We start from the raw sequence: 20,310 nt of genomic DNA, 5'->3' as shown, positions 1-20,310 counted from the left end.
TCGGCAAGGGGAGTCTTGCTATCCTTTGCAGTATCTCTGGCTAGTATCCTACTTAACAATTGAAACATGGAGATCAACTATATCAGCATACCTGTTTTTGTCCTCCTTGTTTCAAATCTTAATTTGTCCAATACCATTGGGATTACTAGAATAAATCTAATGTGATGACACCTTTATAGAGATAAAATACCCTTCAATTCGACCAAGTATGATGCAGGTGTTAAGCTTTAGATTTGGCTGGTCAACAAATTCATTAAAATTGTAAGTAAATTTTTTTTTTTCAATTTTAAATGGTTAATAATAGGCAAAACTAATATGGCATGGGCACTTCTCACTAGAGGTGTCAATTACTACCCAATTATAAGGGTAAAATAACTATAATGGAGCCCAAAAAATTAAGAAAAAGAAATAAAAGTCACTTTCTTCTCTTTGTCCTTTTTTCAATATTCTCTCTTACTCACTTTTCTTGGATGACTATGCAATTTTTTATTTGTAAATTATAGTAAATTAAATTTTCTTTATCTTTTACTTTTTGTGATTGTGATAAAGTGGGATATGATCTCTTTATTTATTTTGAGTTGATTTTCATAATAATTAATACAATTTGAAGGTTTAGACACGGATTAAGAAGTTGGGAGCATATAGAGTTAAATTGCTACTACTGTATTTCTTTGTAAATATCTTTTTTATTTTTCAAATTTATATTTTTATGGACTATAACATTGTGACGTGGCAATACTATTAGAAATTGTTTTTTAGGTGATAGCTTTTTTGGAGTAAACAAAGTAGTTTAGGAGTATGTTTATTTAGTGAGCAAAAGTCTAGTTTAGAGCTGTTCAAAATTTTGTTACATAAAATATAAAAGTAAGGGAGATTAGTGATATTTTTAAAACCTTAAGGTTGCTAGGTGATATCTAGAGAAACATGAGGGAATGTTTCTGATATTATCCCCAAAAAAAATGCAAATCCGGTTGTCTACCATATAAATTTGCCGTTAGTTTTGGTATGCCTTGTTTAACCAGAAACTTTGTCAATGGGATTGCACCATAGAAACCCTCCTAATCTCTTCCTTTTGGACATGTATATATGCTTCTCTTAAAGTGGGAAATGCATTTCTGCCAACACTTGATATTTAGCCCAAGATTAGCAGTAATTACAAAATAAACAGTTATGTTGAAGCTGAACAAGACACAAGATGATATAGGTCTAAGGGAGGCTGGAAAGAACAAGATTAACATCACATCGCTCTATCGCCATTACTATGTCAAAAGTGTAACTGACTATAGTCCTGCTCATCACTGTAAACTAAAACTTATGTGTACACATTCTACAAAACACAAGCCCCCTAGAACAGAACCAGGCACATGTATCAGACATCAAATTAGTTCAAAATGAATGTAGCCCAGGAAGGGGACGGCGAAGTCGATGCAACAACAAACAATGTCTTCGTACTTGTTGAACCTTGTTGAGCATCCAACGCTAGCATGTTCAAACAGAGGATTTTCCAGTCGATGATAGCCATGCATCCCAAACCTCTTCCATTTCCCATAATGCCAATCTTTTTGTATGATGATCATAATACCGTTCCTCCAAATCACATCGAATGCTGATGGCACGTCTTCTTCTTGTTAAAATCAGGATTATCTCCAAAGGACTACATATAGAAGATATATCTCTTTTCTTCTTGAAAACACATCCGAATTGAACTCAGGCCGCCAAGTAGCTAGAAGATCCAGAATGAAGGAGTCCTGAAAGAATCTGCGATAAGATCATGGGTATGCTCTACCATGATGCTTTGACACATTCAACTATCAACATCACATCACAAGAGCACTGAAGCAATTGCACTGGAATGCCTTCATGATATGAGAAAAACGCCATCCTGCAGTTATTTGAATTGCAATTAATGGCCAAACACTACGAAAGTTTGAGATTAAATTCTAAAAGGATGTCTTATAACTTGCACGTACTTCATTTATAACGAATCTATCTGAAAAGTTTACCGAAGGCAAAATCCATTCTGTCAAGTAAGTGTGTTGTCTTTGATGGTTGCCGTTGTGCTCTACAACGAATAAAAACATTCAAATCCATAACTGAGAAAACTAGGAAAATTAAAGAATTTTTTTTTTTTTCAAATGGTTGCAGCAAAAATCATGAACTAGCTACATTCTTTCATTCAGACCTGATGCTGCAACATGTATCCTGTGAGTAACAAAGGACTGCAGCAACCAAAAATGTGTTAAGCTAATAGTATTGATAAGAGAACTTTTAACTATTGATAAGAGAGCTTGTAGCTGACCAGTGCAAAACTAATATTGCTGGGAATGTGCAGAAATAATGCACTTGCAAACATCATGATGAGAATTTTGAGAAGTATTCAGTAATAGAAATGTACACACCCTTATATACACGAAAACATTTAAAAGAAACAAAAGTTACATAATAGCGACTCCTGGGCTGAACTAATTATATATATTACTTTTTAACATCATTTTCAAAAACCAGATTACATTCAAAAGAAGCAACTTTCAGAAGCCTTTCCGTCGAGAAAAAGTTGGTTACTGAGTACTTTTGCTGGATCAGGAAATCAAATTGTAAGAGTTTAAGTGACAATGTGGTTCAAATACAAAAAACAAGCAAATCATCCTGTATCAACTTAAATCATCACGGTCCAATAGCATTACAAATTCAAGATAAATTCAGTGGATATAAGATATACATTTACCAATTGTATGAACATGATTAGTTTTTTTTTTAATTTAGTACATTAACTGAAAAACTTGAATTAAAAATATCAATACAAATAGTACCTGCCAGACTGAAGGCATATATTCACGATGTTTGGGCCGAGGACCACTACTTGTATTCCTGTGAGATGGAAAAACCAAGGAAATAAAATAGACTCAGACAACCCAGGTTGGGAAAAAAAAAATCTAAGGAGCTCAAGTAAAAAATCATAAATAAAAAAATTTACTTCAACAAGTAGTAGTACAGAAACACAATTGCAACTGGCACATTCCAAGTGCCTTCTCCTTTATGGTAACAAACATCTTTTCTTATGCCTGTTACCTGATTTAGGTTCGAGTTCCGGAAAACAGATTTCATTCCCAGAACATTGAACAAACCTCAGATCAATGATTCAAGTACTAGATTTTACCCTCTGAAGAAGAGTTAACAGACATAAGGTTCGGCCCTTTAAGCCTATTAGAAGCTATGTTATATTTCATTACCATTGCAGGTACCTAATAGCTCTTAAACTTACTAAAGAGTTGCATGATAATTGAGATCTGAGCACAATGCCGTGCAATTTTGCTTTTTGTTCCTTCCATCTTGTATTTAAATTAACACCAAGAACTTACAAAAGTAATTCCTTAAGAATTCTCGTGCGCTATGATTATCAAAAGTCAACCAATCTTGCCACCATTCAAACCACCCCTGTTGTGCCAGGCAATCTCATGGTCAGAGAGAATCAGAGAGAGAGAGAGTCAAATTCTTATCTATGTTGTGCCTCAAATATATATATATATAGACAGAGAGAGAGAGAGAGAGAGAGAGAGACTTCTTATATGAGGTACACTTCAAAATAATCCCAAATCTTAAAGCCAGAGAGAGTCAACTCTTTATATAAGGTGTGCCTCAAATGTTCGGACTGCTAATCCCAGATCTTCAAGCCTAAACTTCTACTTATCCTCTAAGCCTACGTCCCTAAGAACTTGCCATAACTAATTGAGATAATTGCCCTAAACAAAGCTATTCCAGAGCAACTCTAACAAAAAGACAAGAAACCATATACTTTTAGCCACTCCAAGTGGGATTAAAATGACGATGAAAGGAATAAAGACATTTCACATATTTTATGGTTTTGATGAAATTTCTCTATTTTGTGGTAAAATATAGCAACATAGAATTAATTAGAGTAAACGTCCTTCAAAAACACATTTTAATAGATTGTCCTTTGGTTATCCATTGTCATCATACAACAAATTTCAAGCTCAAGTTTCTCCACCTCTTCTTCAAGTGAGATAAGTAGTGTTGCTAAAATTTTGATTGGATCAAAGCAACTATGTTATTCTGCTGTCTATATGCAAGATCAGTGCTGTCAAATGTGACATAAAAAAGGACTCATCTGAGATCCAAGCAACAACCTCATAAGTTCATCTGCTGTAGATTTGTCCCCAGAAATTGAGTTCTTCGTAGCTAAAACAAGCAACGGATGCACCAAGAGAAGCTTCTGAAGATCCTGAACCACATTTTCCATCACAATTTGAAGAGAAAGGCTTTTCCTAAGATACGGAGATGTTGCACAATGCCAAACAAGTTAAGGCCTTGAAGCAATAGAACTAGAAAACCAGGTAGAAAAGAAACAAACAGAGCGTGTTTCAGTAAGAAAACAATAAGGCACATGTTAACCAATAACGTGAAAAGGACAGAAGCAAATGTTTTTAAAGCTTAAGAGTGACTGTTGTTTGAAATATAAATGACAGAAAACATTTAGAGGAGATGTGCTAGCTTAAAATGTTCATTGATATAAAGATGGACGTGAAAAGGTAATGCAATCTAACCCAAAATGCAATGGACAATGGTAACAGCAGAGAAGTACACAACCACAGAATTGGAAAGGCAACCTTATTAGTTTTGAGAACTTAATAAAAAATTTTAAAAAAAAAAATAAGGAAATATTTCCTACCAATGTACAATATAAAACCATTTAGTTTAAAGGTCTATTGCCATTCACAGCTATCATCATTTTCTGGGTCTGCAAAACATTCTGAAATAGCAGCACAAATGTTCACGAGTATCTTAAATGCAAACTTCCACATGCATACGCTTCCAGGCTTCTGGAATACCTTCAGTAACATTGAGTCCACAGTTGAAATAATCAATTCTCATTGAGTGCAAAAGTGAAACAATGACTGAGTGACTCAACCATAGACAATGACAGTGAGGGGAAATGGGTGATGAAAATGAAGAGTAGGAACTTGCATGTATTGCTGGTAGAATGAATGGATAGCAAGAATGGTTCAATGAAAAAATAAAATCAAATACACATCCATCCCTAAGTCTAAAGCAATCCACAACTGGGAATTGTACAAATTTATAAATGAGGTAGGGAATTGCTAGTAGAAAGAAGAAAGCTACAAGGCCATCAGTTTATTTTAGATTCAAGTGCTTCTTCTCCAGAAGTCCCATAGTCCATTCTAAGTATAAGCTTAGCTTAGGTATAATTTTTTGCAAATTAACAATGTCCAAAGACTAAGCCGTGAGTCTTATTGATAAAAACTTTAAAAAAATCTTTTGGCACTAAATTTTCCTAGCCGAAACATGTTCAAGTTAATGTTGTATACATTAGACCAACACTTAAAATGGTGAGAGAATGGCTAATGCTTGATTGGCGAACCTCAATTTATAGTTTTCTTCTATCTTCCATTCAAAAGCAAGGAGAACAAAAATCTCCAGTCTGGATTTTAGTGCTGATCGAATATAACAATGTCAACAGGCAAATGAATATGATAACAGTAAATTGAACAGGAAATGCTAAGCCACGCCTTTGTTTCTACTAAAACCAACAGAATGGGGACTTAAGCTATTGGAACTACATCTCTACAACTAAATTCACAATATAGACAATGAACAGGCATCAGCTGAGCTTCCTGCTTTTACTTTTTATCATAGCTTCACTTTTTATTTCACTTTTGTCTTTTTATATCTGCTCAGCCAAGAAAAAGTGTCAGCATAGCCCAAAGTAGCCCAAAGCATATAGAGGGGAAGATATTAATCCATCAGGTCAATTAAAAATCATCCTTGTGTCTTTTACCTGTTGCTGCCTCCTACAAGTAGTGATGGCAAAGCACGATCCATCCAGTAGAAAGCTCCAATGCTGGTGATAATAAAGAAAATTACAGATATTGAGAAACAGAATACCTTTTGGGTAAGCTGAAACCACATGGTCATTCATACCAAAAAAATAAAAATAAAAATAAAATATCTCCACTTGAAATTAAGACTTAAATTCTGCCAAAAAAAAAATGCTTTTGCTGTTATCGTGGTCAGATGCTAAGATGGTACTTATTCATACAGACAATAGTAATCAACAAAAACTTCAGCATTCCCTAAGGATCAAACTACCAAATTTTACATGAAGAAAATTTTAATTGGTTTCCCACACAATGACTACCTGATACTTCCTAACAGGTAACCTACCACAGTAAACACCCTGTAATATATAGTGCCAATATATAGATATTACACTAAAAAAAAAACTCTATATGCACATAATTATAATATGCATAAATGCTACATAGTGGTTCAATCATCTATGTACACGGATATATTCTGGACGCAGATACTTTGACATGCACATAGTTATGGATGTGTGCATGCACATAATTCTTAAAAAGGAAAGGAAGTCTTCACAGCACACAGTTGGCTCTAGCGCCTTCATTTTTTGTCTTCTTTTGTCCATCTCTGATTAAGTGATTACAGGAAGTATTTGGGGGACATGCGTTCTAATTAAGTGATTATTTTCTTGAATCCCTTCTTTTACAAAGTACACTTGAAAGAAATGTTGGAGATTTTCTAGAGTATCACAGACCAACTTGCTCCAATAAAGATAAAAAATTTCTCCATGCAGTATGGGAGTGGATGATTAAGTTATCACATTCCATTTACTAGTTACATGCCTAACATTTTAAAGAACTTATTATCTAAATATTATGATATTAAGCAATTTAAGGGGGCATAAAGAAAAAGATCAACGTTTTTTGAAGAGCTTAATGTAATTTCACAAGCTAGATGACAGGTCCCTATGAGCATCCCAAACCCAATGCAGTCACATATATGCCCAAAGCCTGTAGATAGTTCTACTTGCACAGACAAGTATGTTAAATTTTCTGCAATAATTGCTAACAAAAATTGGTCTAAAACATTATGCCAGTCATGCAAACTTGGTTTTGCTGTTTTACTTTGTTTTGAGTTGTGGCCTTCATTAAACCAGTGAATCATTGTGAGACACTCTTCAAAGAATTAAACTAAGGATGTTATACCAAGATGAGGGCCTGGGAGCAAAGAAGCATATACTTGCTATTAGGATTCTTGGCCAAACCTGTCCAACACAAGCAAATGAACACCAACACCTTGTATATCCTTTTGCTTTTGAAGTTGTTTATTCATAGTCTGCTGGGCAGAAAACAAAAGAATATTACTGAAACTGTATATCTTTGACATTATAACACCATAAAATAGAAAAGGTGCATGAACAAGTAACCAAAACAGACATCTTTGATCCTCAAATTTTGAAAACAAAATCTATGCTTGTAATCTACTTCTTGATGGAAAAGGAAGTTAAACATGCAAAGGACCTTCAGAAGAGTTAGTACACATTCATTTAGCTTACAAGAAATGTAACAAGACTCCAAGGAAAAAATAATGATCAAAACATAAGTGGCGTCAGTCAAGAAAGAAATGAATGTTTACTGTCATTTATTTTCTGTAATGCATGTTATTGGTAACTAAGTAGTTTGCATGAGTATCTTTTAAAAATCTAGTTTAGTTCAAAATGTATAAACACATGCAAACAAATTATGCCACAACAGACAACTATAAAGAAGTGCATGATTCCAAGTGCAGATGTATGCAAAAGTAACTTTCTGCATAGTTAGGCCAAATTGTATAATTCCGTGTGCAGAAGTGTCTTTTTTTTTTTTTTTTTTGTTCCTTTTCATCCTGAGCATCATAAAGATGCAAAGAATGATGGCAAACTTTAAGTCAACATTCTCTCGTCCTTCAAGTATCAGTTCCACCATAAGTGAGCATAAAAGATTCCAAAATTTCAAAAAGCACAAGGATAATATCGCAACAGGAAGATGCAATAACTCATGCTTTTTGTGTATTAAAACTTCCTTGCTCAAGAAAAATGAAGAATTTCAGTCCACTAGAAAAAAACAAGCAAGGAGAGTATTATTTGGAGCTCAAAAATGTTGAACTCCCATTTGCTAACTCACCTTAAGAGTGGCAAGAAATTCTAAACTATTGTAACAACGGATGTATAAGAAGCGTCTCATGCACTCAGCAAATAATTCTTTATCATATTGAGTTTGTGACTTCATATCTGAGTAATTGAAAAAAAAAAACACCAAAGATTGAATTAGTTTCAAATTCATCCAGCCCCAACATGCTATAGGAAGACAACAAAGTAGTAGATGTTATTAAATCCATCAAATCATATATCCTGTCTATCTTCACATTTCTGTCTCTTTTTGGGAATGAAACACAATTAACCTTTCCTACACTAACATGTAAAGGATTTTTCACACTAGCAGGCCTAAATGCATGTTGCACGTACGGGAATTTCAAATACGAATAGAGTTTAGCATCCAGGCCCATTGGGAGTAAAATAAAAGAAATAAATTTTTACCCTGTTTGTAAATGGAACATTTTTCTAGTAAAACATTACATTAAATGTGTTCCTATTGTAATTTAATTCCTCATTATTCTCTTAAAACATTTCGGATTTCAACACCAAATTATGAGAATGGAATGGAGTGCTCTGTTTATCCCCATTATATTGCCATATAATTACAACCCCACCAAACAACTGGAAAAGAACAAAACTTATATAACATCTAAAATCATTATGCAAAGATGAACTGAAATAATACATGGAAACGTATGACTTCTTACCGTTGCTATTGGCTTGAATTAATTTGTGCTTTAACAATCGGGAAAAGCGTAAAACATCGAACCGACAATCCAAGTCAACAAAAACAGCTAACCGCTCCATGCCTCCAAACTGGACGCCTTTCCATTGCTTAGGCAAAATACAACTAATCGCAGCCTGCAAAACAATTCACAAAAAAATTTCAAGAAAATGGTTTTTCACATATTAACGATTTAACCCAAAAAGAGAAATGCAGAACTAGTATTAATTGATCATTAATTAACTAATTCTAATAAATTACCTGCATTAAGATGTGGGTTTTACCGGAAGAAGGAGGGCCGGCAACCTCGACGACGTTTCCGGGGCGGAGAGGAAGCTTGTGAAGCGGCGGAGGCAGTGGCAAAAAGGGTCGCTCCGTGAAGAGCCGAGTGAGCATTTCTTTAGCTGTTTCATCGGCTTTTATCCAATCTTTCACTGCTGACTCCATTTTCGGTTTTGGAGACCGACACAGGAGTAAAGACCAGAAGTCAAGAACAACCACATATATAGGCGGCAACAGTTAAACAACAGAACCACCACCACCAATCCATTAAGGCTTGATGGGGTAGGAGGAAAGGGTCTGAGGCAATCCTTGCCTCCTACCACTTTGTCGTAACTAGGAGTTATAACTGCGGCGTTGTGCAATGGAATAGTCAGCATTATTGCCTATTTAGGAGTCACTAAGTAGGCATTACATGGATAATGATAATGTTATTGGAATAAAATATCTTGTGGTTCCCTTGCATGTGTTTTATTTATTGAGATTTACATACCTTGTAATTTAATCATTAATATATTTAAGAAAATTTAGAAGAAATTTAAAAATAGCTTTCAATCCAAAAGCACAATTGTAAGACAGAACTTATTACATAGATAATATAGATTAGGAGGATAAGGTAAAAACGTAATTGAACTAAAAATTGATATCAAAAGAAAAAAAATATAAAAGGTAATAAAAAAATGTAGCTGAGTGTAAAATCCAAATTCATGATAGAGCGAACAAAGAAGTAAAAGGTGAAGCTCAACAGAAGGTTAAATCAAGTGAAACTATTTAGAAATACGAAACCAGTGATCGGTACATTGCATCGGGCGAGAACAATTGCATCGATAATTTAGACTTTAGTAACATAATACTTGAATTATGAATGTGTATGCTAGGGGTACATAATCTCTATTCCATAGGCCCCGAAGATCAGTACAGCAAATGATTTTCTTACTTCTTATAGAAAAATATTACTCAAATCTGAAAGTTAGGTGCACTATTAGGCAAATGGAGAAGGTAATAAGGAAATATATCAAATGGTAATAAATATCCAAAAGCCACATGATACAAAACCCATTAGTGCTATCAATGCAGAATATCTCAGCTGTGTTAACAGAAGCATGGGTTTGAAACAAAAACATCAAAATGCAACTCCAGGCATACACATAAGCCCATGAATGCATAAGTTTTACATTTGTCCGAGTTTGTCTAATCTCGACATAATCCAAAATATTTCCTACTACATCAATGCAGCTTCAAGGAGTACCATGGATAAAGAAAGATCAGACAAGTCTTTTTTTGGCACTGCCAGAGTTATCAGCTTCTGTAGATTCCTTTTCTATCTTTCCAGCATCTCTAAACCTTGCTCTGAGGTGAACTTGTATTCGTGAAGAAGATTGTTCTCCCTCTGAAATTAAAAAGCGTGCCATGTTAATAAATTGGATAAGTGAAGATTCAAGGGGGACAGAAATGATTAATGTACAAAAATGACATTGCCATTCTGTTTGAGCATTCTGTTCTTCAGCTTGGACAAGTTCATTGTTGGCGCTGATGCAGAAATCTTTGTTGCCAGAAGATGTTGCCACGCTTTCTTCAAAGTAATAAGCAACCGTGTAACTGTTATTTCCACTACCATCTCGAGTATTTCCTGATTTTAGCTGGACAAGTGGCAATTGTTCATTCTATAAGTAAAACCATAAACTTGGATTAGTACACATACAAACTTGTTCACACAGATAGAGACACACGGCAATGGTGACTTATCAATTTTCCTAGAGGGCATGTAAAAAGGATGAGACAAAACACCAACCAGGGAAATCTCTTGTAATCAGCAAAAAAAAAAATCAAATAAAAAAACTCAGTCTTTCAAGGCAAAAAACCATAACGAGAAGAAAAGGCAACACATATACATTTTTTACTATACAAAGCTCCATCATCTGACAAGTTGAAATGTAAACTCAATGAAAAGGAAAAATTGTAAGAGAAGCTACAATTCTTACAAAAGCTCAACCAAGCTCAAGTCCAAGCAATTAAAATTTTGTCTGCCTAGGAAAAAAGTCCAAAAGCTTAACACATCAACAAACGCATAACAAGAGAGACCGACAACAGCACCAAGCAAAGACATAGTCACAACCTATATCTAGCAATAGTTTCATAAGCACACCAGTACTAGAAACAATTCTTAGGAAGATTCAACCAGGCTCAAGAAAATTAAAAGCAAAGACCCAGAACAACACCAAGCAAAGAAAGAGCCATAACCCAGCAAGATTAATCAAAGCCAATGCTTAGAGGAACCGCAATCAGAGCTCGCAAGTAAAGGATTCTTAAAAAGGCCGAGCACTCAGTGAAATGGGAGGAAAAAAATGAAGAAGCTAAAGAAGCAACTCGGACAGAGAAGGTAGTGAAAGGGAAAAGCTCAAAAAGGGGAAAACTTGACGCATGATTGAGATGGCATCTCCAAGAATTTACATCGCATCGATAGAAGTGAACAAAATTGCACCAATCATCATTTTAGGAAGATGTTTCTCATAGATTCAGGCATAGCAGCAGAAAGAGCTGAAAGAGGAAAGGAAATCACATGCGCACTGAAGACGGGGCAATCGAGCTGTCCATTTACCCGTATAAAGTAATAATGATGGAGCACCCATATGATCCGACTGCTTAAGGAGACAGGTGCTAGTCACGTGACAACGACGAAAAGTTTGAAACCTCTTGGTGCATTATATGTTATGTTGATTAAATGTGGCATTATTTAAAAAATTCAGGCGGGTGCGTAGTGCACTCGTCTGGTTTGATGGTGGTTCAATTCTCTCCGAATTATCTCAGGATCTCTTCAGTCCCTCCCCCTCCCTATAGTATAGGAAACTATCATATCGACTAAAAAAAAAAAGTCAAACAACAGTCTTACAGAATTCGATTTTGCTCCCAAAGAAAATTGAAAATTGTTAAAAATGCTCTTTAAAAATTTAAACTTTTGACCCCTTAGGATTTACAATTATTTTTATGTTCTGTACGTAGGTTTAGACAAAGTAAAATTCACTCCCGTCAGCATAAATTTTCGTGTGTGTGCGTGTATATATATAGTCAAAAAACTCATTTTGTGTCGGCAGTTGAAGCGATACTTGTTAACTGAGAGGTAATAGATATGTAAATTGATAAAGTTATCACATGTAACTTATCAACCACATAAACTAAGTGTGAAAGCCGGGGATCCACGTCGGCGTCGTCGTCCTCCCCGTGGCGAGAGGGGATTGGCTTTTTGGTGACGTGGCGCGAGATGATTGGTTGTTAGCTAAGCTTGGTTGCACCAGATTTTTCCCTCCCCTTCCTTCATCCTCTCTTTCCTTCCTTCTAGTTCTGTGCCGTCTTTTCTTCCTTCTGCTTCATCAGCTTCCTCTCTACCCACTCATCAGTTTCCTTTCTATCCACTCCAACCTGCTTCTTTTCGGCCACAGATTGGTGTTATTTCTACTTCAAAATTTGCCTCGGTTGCACTGATTTTGCCTCTCCTCCCTCCTTTGTTCGTCTTTCCTTCAGCTTGTTTTTGCTACTGTGCTGCTTTCTGCCCGCTTCTTTTTTCCTTTTCAGCCAGACCCTAAGGCTATTCCTACTCAAAATTTACTGTGTCTTCACAATCCTTGGACACCTTCCCCATCTTCTCTCTGTTCTTTCCTTCCCGAGGATTAGGTGGCTGTAATAATGAAGCATGTTGCTTGTACTCGTTATTTCTCCACACAATCAAATAATTGGTGTGTTCGTTCCTGTTTCGTTGTTGTTGCTGCTCCTCATCCTTGCCGATTCCACGGTATTTGGTGAGCTCTCATGCTCTTTTATCGACTTATTTTACTCTTTCTTGCAGATTTCCCCCTTTTCTCCTCTCCACCAACCTCTGGTTTTTATCATTTCCATAACTTACATTGCCTTGTGGATATTTTGCTACATAATGTGCTACTGTTTAACTTGACCTTGTGCTACTTCTTTACTGCTTAATTTCCTTTTCATTGCCTTAGCCGCTCTCCTCGGCAATTCTTTTTCGACAGGCTTACTACATGTGCATTACTATAGCTGACTGCCTTCGCTTTGTCATAGTTTTTACGTTTACTTGCTTTGCTTTTGTTGTAGTTTTTCCTTTCGTCTGGAGGCATTACTTACTCTGCTCTATTTTGTCTTCTGTATGAACAGGCCTTGATTCACTGCTCTTTTGATGCCTTCAGTTGTTGCTGAATATGTCTGTATTTCGCTTTTGTTTCTCTTTTTTTTTAATTACCTTCTATATGCTGTTGTTACCCTACTACTTCTATTCCTTTGTAATCTTTTTGCTTTCTTTTTCTATAATTTATTTATTGTTGTCTGTGACTTTGTAGAGTTGTTTGTTATTCTATGGTAAGTTTTTCTTTGGTCAAATTTTTAACTTTCTGTTTGTTTTCCTTATGTAGGTTTATTTTAGCTGGTTCTCATCACTTGTTGTTTTCTTTTGCAGAGTTTATTACTTCAAGTATTTACTCTTGTGCTTTCTTTCACAAAAAGGTGCTATCTGTTTTTCTATTCTGGTTGTTATCCCTAGCTGTTCCGCCTTTTTCCCTCCTTGATGATTCAGTGCTACCATTGGATTATATATTCTGTTTTCTTCCTGTTTTATACACTTAATTGGAAGCATGTATTCTTAGAATTCCTGCTGTGCACTTTTCTATTGTCTTTTGCATGTGTTCTTGAAGACACACCTCTTCCTACTTTTTGTTTTGATATCTTTCCGATAGACATTATCTAAGGATGGATAAGAATGCTAAAAGACATAAAAGGTGTGCGGATATGCCACATGATCAGAAAGCTGATCTCCTTTATCGTCGGCGAGAGCATGACGCTCCAAAAACGAGAAATGCCACTGTGTCTTCTTCTACTGAAACAATTCAGTTTCAGAGGCCTAGAGAAAATAGCCGAGACTATTTTTCTAAGACTCCATTAGGTTATGTTCAAACTGGTATTTTTTTTATTGATGATGTAGATCGTTGCATGCCAGCTTCTGCCTCTTTAAATGACAGTAGAAATAGTTTGCTGAATAGTCAGTCTGAATATGTTACTTTAGATTCTGGTGTTTTGTCCTCGTCATCTTTTCCTTCTCAAGGAACCTCCTATGCGAAACCAGTCCTTAGATATTAGATAGTGTTAGCGGTAATTTAGAATTGAAAAATCACTCGTGTTCTTCTGTTACATCAACCTGCGCTCTGTCGTTTCGTTCTGGAGGTATAAGTCTAATTTGTTATTTTTCGAATGCCTGCATCTCACTTTCTTATGACAACAGCATTTTTCTTACTCCTCCTATCTCATCTATTCATATTTCTCCTATGTTAACAGCCTATCGAGAACTCGTTCCTTTTAACTCCTGTTTTGGCATATTTGACTTTGTGTTTGATGTGAATATCTTTTCTTCATGTGCATTTGTACTCTATACCAGATATTTCCTTTAGGTTTCTAAGTGATGGCCATTTTGTCTATTTTCTTTTTATCCGCTGATCATTTATCTGTTATTCATTCTTAAGAGAAGCCTTTTTTATTCTGAGTTGTCAAAGACTGAAATTAGTACTTGTATGATTGTTCGCCATGTTTTAGTCCGTGTCACATAAAATCCTTTAGGTTTGTCAGTGTTTTTAAAAAATGGCTAGTTGCTCGGTGTTTTAAAAACCAGCTAGGTGCTCCTGTTTATAATCATAATCATTAAACATATCTGTATGCTTCTGTCGTAATGTTAAGATCTTTCCAGGAACCAATCTTTAGCATCCGCCTTCCAAATTAGCTCACCTAGAAAGTATTCCAAGTCAATCTATTACTCTTCCTACTGCTCCAAATTGTGATCATTGTGGTGCTAAAAGATTCCATTCAGAACATCCTTCTTTTTGTTGCTCTGGAGGTGAAATCTCTGTTGTTGCTCCTGTTATATCTTATGCTCTTAAACACCTATTCATTGGTAATGATGAAGAATGTGAGCATTTTAGAAAAAATGCTCGTACATAGAATAATAATGTGGCATTCACACTTATGGTGCTAAAATATAATCGCGAATTGACAAAGAATACAAAAGGGGTTTATACATTTCAAGTCCAAGGTCAGGTCTATCACTTTTTGGATGGTCTAATCTCTCCGTCTGATAAATCATCTGGAGTTCAGTTATATTTTTTTTGACACTGATGAAGAGCTTGTAAAGAGAGTTCAAATTTCTGATAGGCTTTGACCGACCACTCTCAAGCTACTAATGACGATCCTCCAAGAAAATCCTTATACCAGATTTTTTAAAGATATTAAGGATGTTCCAGCCCTTGAGAGCCATATCATAGTCCTTAAGTGTTATTTTGGGGTAGATCAATGTGTTTTTAATCTTCCTACTACCTCTCAAATGGCCGCTATATGGACCGAGATAAATGATGAGTCAGTTGAAAAAAACTCACATTTAGGTTTATAGCCATTCAAACACAAGTTACAGAGTCCAATCATATTATGCGTGTTACGATCCGTTTCAGTTTCCTCTTTTGTTCCATAGAGGTGAATCTGGTTGGCATCATGGGATCATGAGAGTATGTTCAAAAAGGAAAAGCACAAATGTTTCTAATGTTGATTTTCATATTGATTTTTCTTCTGCCCAGAATCCTTCTGACTTATTCACCATGGAAGATATAGGCATGTGTATTTCTTATATTTATACATTAATACTATTGTTGTGTTTTATATATTCACTTATAATATGTCTTTCTTTTTTTTTTTAGCCGCTTAACAGAAAAAAGATTAGGATTATACTGTGTCTGCTAAGGAGTACTATTGTTATCGGTTGCAAATAAGAGATAAAGATAATTCTATGTTGCTTCATAGTCTGAGATTATTACAGCAGTTTGTTGTTGGCACAAATATAAAAATTGAGACATCTAAACTTGATTTTCATAGGAAGTTGCAAACTGAAATTAGAACAGAGATCCTTCAGGGAGTTATGGACAGTGTTGCAATAGGCCAAACTCAGGGCTTTAGAGTCCGTCACCGAATAGTATTATCAGCTTCATTTGTCGGCGGCCCAAGGGACATGAGGAGAAAATATCTTGATGTAATGACCTTAGTTCAAAAGTATGGAAAACCTGACATATTTCTTACTATGACTTGCAATCCGATGTGGAAGGAAATTCAAGATAATCTTCAATATCATGAAAAATCATAGGATAGACTTGATTTGCTGGCTAGAGTATTTAGAGCTAAGTTTGAAATGTCAAAGGTCGAGCTTCTTAAGAAACAAATTTTTAGAGAGGTTGCAGCCTGTGTCTATGTTATTGAATTCCAAAAGCGAGGTTTTCCACATGCTCATTTACTAGTTATTCTTAAATCAGGGTTCCAATTATTGAATCTAGAATCATACGACAGAATTGTGTCTGCCAAAATACCTAACCCTGACAAGAATAGGCATTTATATTCCCTTGTCATTAAGCATATAATTCATGGATCGTGCAGTGACAAGGATAAGCAAAGCCCCTACATGAGAGGCTGTCATGCAGAAATCATTGTTCTAAGAATTTTGTACTTTATACAGTTCATCGTGAGGATAGCTATCCATGTTATAAAAGAAGAAATGATGGTAGAAAAAATAAAGGTGGACAAGCATGAGCTAGACAACAGATGGGTGATACCTTACAGCCCGTACTTATTAGCTTTATTTGATTGCCACATGAATGTTGAAATCTGTTCCACTGTTAAACTTGTTAAGTACCTTTATAAATATATTTTTAAAGGTCATGATCTTATTAGTTTTAATCTTGATCAAAAATCTATTGATAACATTGATGAAATTAATTGCTTCAACAAGGACGTTGGGTTTCACCTCCAGAAGGTTTGTGGCCCATATATAGATTTCGACTGATAAAAATGAATCCAGCAGTTTACACCTTACAGGTTCATATTCTTGACCAGCATTGTCCTGCTACAGCTTTACAGCAAGATCCCAAACACCATACCTATAAATACGATGATGCTTTCATTCAACAACGTTCGGCCTTGATTGAAGATGTTGGAATTCTTGAACTTAAGAATACTATTTCCATTCCTAAGTGGTTAGAACGTGTCCTAATGTTTGTTTCTCCATATCCAACAGGTAATTGTAAATTCACATCATTTTATCCTTGTATTACAAAAATGATGTTTTCTGATTAGCTGCTATTTCAATCACTCTTATTCCAGATGCTGCTCTTGCTGAGGTTAATCATAATGTCTATGGGCCACAACCATGCTGTTTTACAATTCGTTTTACAAAAAATAAAAAATTGGTACTTCTCTGATGCATGCTAATCGCTTTTTTTCTATACAAAAAATTCTAACAACCATAGCTAAAGATATTGTTAATTCGACAACGTGTTCCAAATGGCCTTATTCCAGTGATATGACAGTGCAGACAGCTATTCCTGACCGTCAAAGCAAGAGATGCATATTGGTTGATCACGTTAACAAATTTTCAATTTAGTCAAGGCTGGAATGACTTTGCAACAGACCATAAGCTTAGTACAGGTGATATTGTTCTGTTTAAACATTTAGGAAACATGGAATTCAATACAGCCATCTTTACAAAAAACTGTCAATAGCAAACGTTTCCCTGGACTACACAGCTAACACACAAGCCACAGTTAGATCCATTCGCACAAATGCACTTTAATAAGGCTACCTGTATTTATCAACATATTATCACCGGCTTATCAGATAGCTTCGCATAGGATTTAACTTTTCTAGCATTTTTCCACCGTGTCACTCTTGAAGATGCTCTTCAGCTGGTATCTTTTATCTTTATATTGATGCTATCATAAATTATTATCCAAAGAGCCTAACCTTTAGCATATTTTCACAGAAGCTGCCCTTTAAAATCAGCACGCTAGATCAACAAAAGAATCACACTTTAGTCATTCATCTACATCGGCAAAAAATCCATGCTCAGCTACAATGCACTAACAACTGTCTTACGAAAGGCTGGATGGAATTTTTGGACCAAATTCATGCAAAATGAAATGAACTCTTATTCTTTCTTCCAACAGCAATGCTCAACTATCAAGTCATCATATATGCTGAAAATGGCAACAAAAAATACACTGCAGAAGACACAAGAATGGTGCTTCAATCATATGAATTTGAGACAACACTACCAGTTTGATGAGTCCACTTGCAAAAACTCTTTTATCCTTCTTTTGTATCCGCCTATATATGTTCTATATTTGTTTTGTCTAAAGAACTCCAAACTCATTTGGCTGTAGGAGTGCCCAATGTCATAAGTTAAATGTACAACTTTTTCCTCTATGTAAGACACGACTAACAGGCAATATTTTTGCTTAAAGTCAGAAAAAGCTGTTTAATTTTCGATGTTTAGTTTCCTAAACACATAATCAACTGTTTGTCCATGTAGCATTCTATTGTTCCTATTTCCTCTTGAAAATCTTTTTCGATGTACTCGTTTAATCCGAAACAGCTACTGTACAACAAATCCAATGTATTATGCAATTATTCTCTTCATCCAGGATGCATTATATTAATAACAGTTCACGCTCCCATAAAATATATGATTAGCAAAAGAATATATACATAAAAATTTGACACAAAAACTGGCTATTTAAAGAAATCACCTGTGCAAACCCTATGCAAAACACAATACTAGTGGTCTATTATTTAGCCATTCCCAATGTACGACTCTCTTACTGTAAAACTTGACAGTACCCATTTTATTTGTATAAAACATTTCTAGGCACAGCACCTTTCATCTATATGGCTACAACGCACTCGTGACTCATAGTAAAATCCTTGCACGAAAAACTCATTGTCCAGATTATCTTTGTGAAAACCCTGAAAATGCTTATATAAATAACATTTCGTATGTCAATTGCATTCCTTTTATTCTTTAATAAGTCCTAGTACTACTTTTACTTGTTTGCAATTAAGTACGTAAAAACACGTTTATGTGAAAACTTATATAATTTTTCTAAGTTATGAATTCCTTGGTTCCGCTAAACTAAGTTAAGATTTTTAGAGCTAGATTAAATTTTTCGTATTAACATAAAATGTTAGATTTATATATATTGGTCAAACTTGATTTTAATAGTTTAATTAATCAAACAAGAATGTTAAGCATTAAAGGAAGCTTAATACTAATTCGTAATCAATAAATTTTAGATAGAAATAATACAAGTACTCTAACTATATTTAGGACCTAAAATTTCGATAACCAAAGTCTTGCAAGATTAGCGATTCAATTAGGCGTTCAAATCACTTTTGGGGACAATTTTTGGAACTAAGCTAGGACCAAGGACTTAAGTGGCTAATTGGAGAAGTAGTGAAAAGTCTAAATTACCCTCACAGCTTCACAACATCACCCACGGCCATGACCATTTTCTGCAAAGCCAAACAGCTCCCCGGACACCATGATCACAACACCACCCAGCCGGCCAACCACAACTTTCACCACTTCCACACACCACCGCCCAAGCCTGACCAACCGGCACCTTCACCACTGCAATACACCATCCCTGCCGACACTCAACCACCCTCAAAACCGCAGCACCATTCCACAATCTCACCTCATAACCTCTGCACACTCCCTACAACAGATAACATCCCACCATTTCCTTGTTATCATCGACCGAGAGGAAGCGAGAGGGCGAGCTACACATCTACCATTTCTGTTCGTGAGTCAGAGGAAAGAAAGGGGAGAGCTAGTGGAGGGCGTAGGAGCTGCTGACCATCACCATCTTTGTTAAACCAACAACCACCAGCTGCAACCAGATTCTGCTTCGTGTGTGAGAGCCGAGAGGAAGGAAACTTTTCTAACTTTCTGTCCGACAACTTAGCTTGCTGTGAGGTGATTTCTGAACTCCAATGAAACTGGTTAAGAGGTTGATTAAGCTTTGCAGTTGTCGAATGAGCAGGGATTAGCTAGAAAAATTTTAATGGACTTAACATCTGGTCACATTTAAGCTACCGTGGATGATCGACTAAGTTCTGGAAATCTTGGCTGAAAGATGTTGTTATTGAAATCGATTTCTAAACTAAAAATGTTAATCAGAGGCTAAGCTATTGCATGTTAATCTTGAGCATCTAAATCCACGTATAATCCAAGGAAAAATCCGGAAAAACTAAGATCAAGGCTGCTGGAATTTTGATTATGCAGACTGCCGAGTAGCCGAACTAGAATTGCAGCTTTAAAATTTTTCCCTGAGGTAATCTGAGCTCATGTATGCGGTTACTTAACACTAAACATGATGTTCAAGGTCATGCATGTTAATCTAAGTGTTCGGATGTCGCATTGAGAAGCTTAGGAAAAATTCTGTTTTGAGGAAATTGATTGCTGCCGAGC

At 35.6% G+C, this 20,310-nt stretch overlaps 1 protein-coding gene across 5 annotated transcripts; it reads right to left on the bottom strand.

Moving 5' to 3' along the window:
- Positions 1-1,223: 1,223 nt before the first annotated feature.
- LOC113690878 (DNA repair protein XRCC2 homolog) lies at positions 1,224-9,361 on the bottom strand. 5 transcript variants are annotated; one of them, XM_072050413.1, is made up of 10 exons: positions 8,958-9,361; positions 8,680-8,833; positions 8,001-8,107; positions 7,103-7,173; positions 5,816-5,878; positions 4,146-4,283; positions 2,811-2,868; positions 2,183-2,219; positions 2,004-2,062; positions 1,224-1,882 (listed from the first exon to the last, which is right to left on the bottom strand). In XM_072050413.1, exons 1-10 carry the CDS (start codon positions 9,141-9,143, stop codon positions 1,859-1,861), a joined length of 897 nt encoding a protein of 298 aa, XP_071906514.1. In that variant the 5' UTR covers positions 9,144-9,361; the 3' UTR covers positions 1,224-1,858. The 5 variants fall into 5 exon arrangements, 4 of the variants coding, with proteins under 4 accessions (XP_071906514.1, XP_027064787.1, XP_071906515.1 ...); XM_027208986.2 differs by having other exon boundaries at positions 1,971-2,062; positions 8,958-9,360; XR_003448502.2 differs by lacking the exon at positions 2,183-2,219 and having other exon boundaries at positions 1,971-2,062.
- Positions 9,362-20,310: the final 10,949 nt, after the last annotated feature.

Source organism: Coffea arabica, chromosome 5c (assembly GCF_036785885.1).
Source record: "Coffea arabica cultivar ET-39 chromosome 5c, Coffea Arabica ET-39 HiFi, whole genome shotgun sequence".
Classification (NCBI taxonomy): Eukaryota; Viridiplantae; Streptophyta; class Magnoliopsida; order Gentianales; family Rubiaceae; genus Coffea; species Coffea arabica.
This window is presented reverse-complemented; position numbering and strand designations above follow the sequence as displayed.

Bases quoted from the DNA above. Each gene is read 5' to 3' on its own strand.
- LOC113690878 (XM_027208986.2), bottom strand. From the start codon at position 9,143: ATGGAGTCAGCAGTGAAAGATTGGATAAAAGCCGATGAAACAGCTAAA. The intron at 8,108-8,679 runs GTAAGAAGTCAT...TCAATTACTCAG, and splicing joins AATTCAAGCCAATAGCAACG to ATATGAAGTCACAAACTCAA. The intron at 4,284-5,815 runs GTAAAAGACACA...TCCGTATCTTAG, and splicing joins CTTGTAGGAGGCAGCAACAG to GAAAAGCCTTTCTCTTCAAA.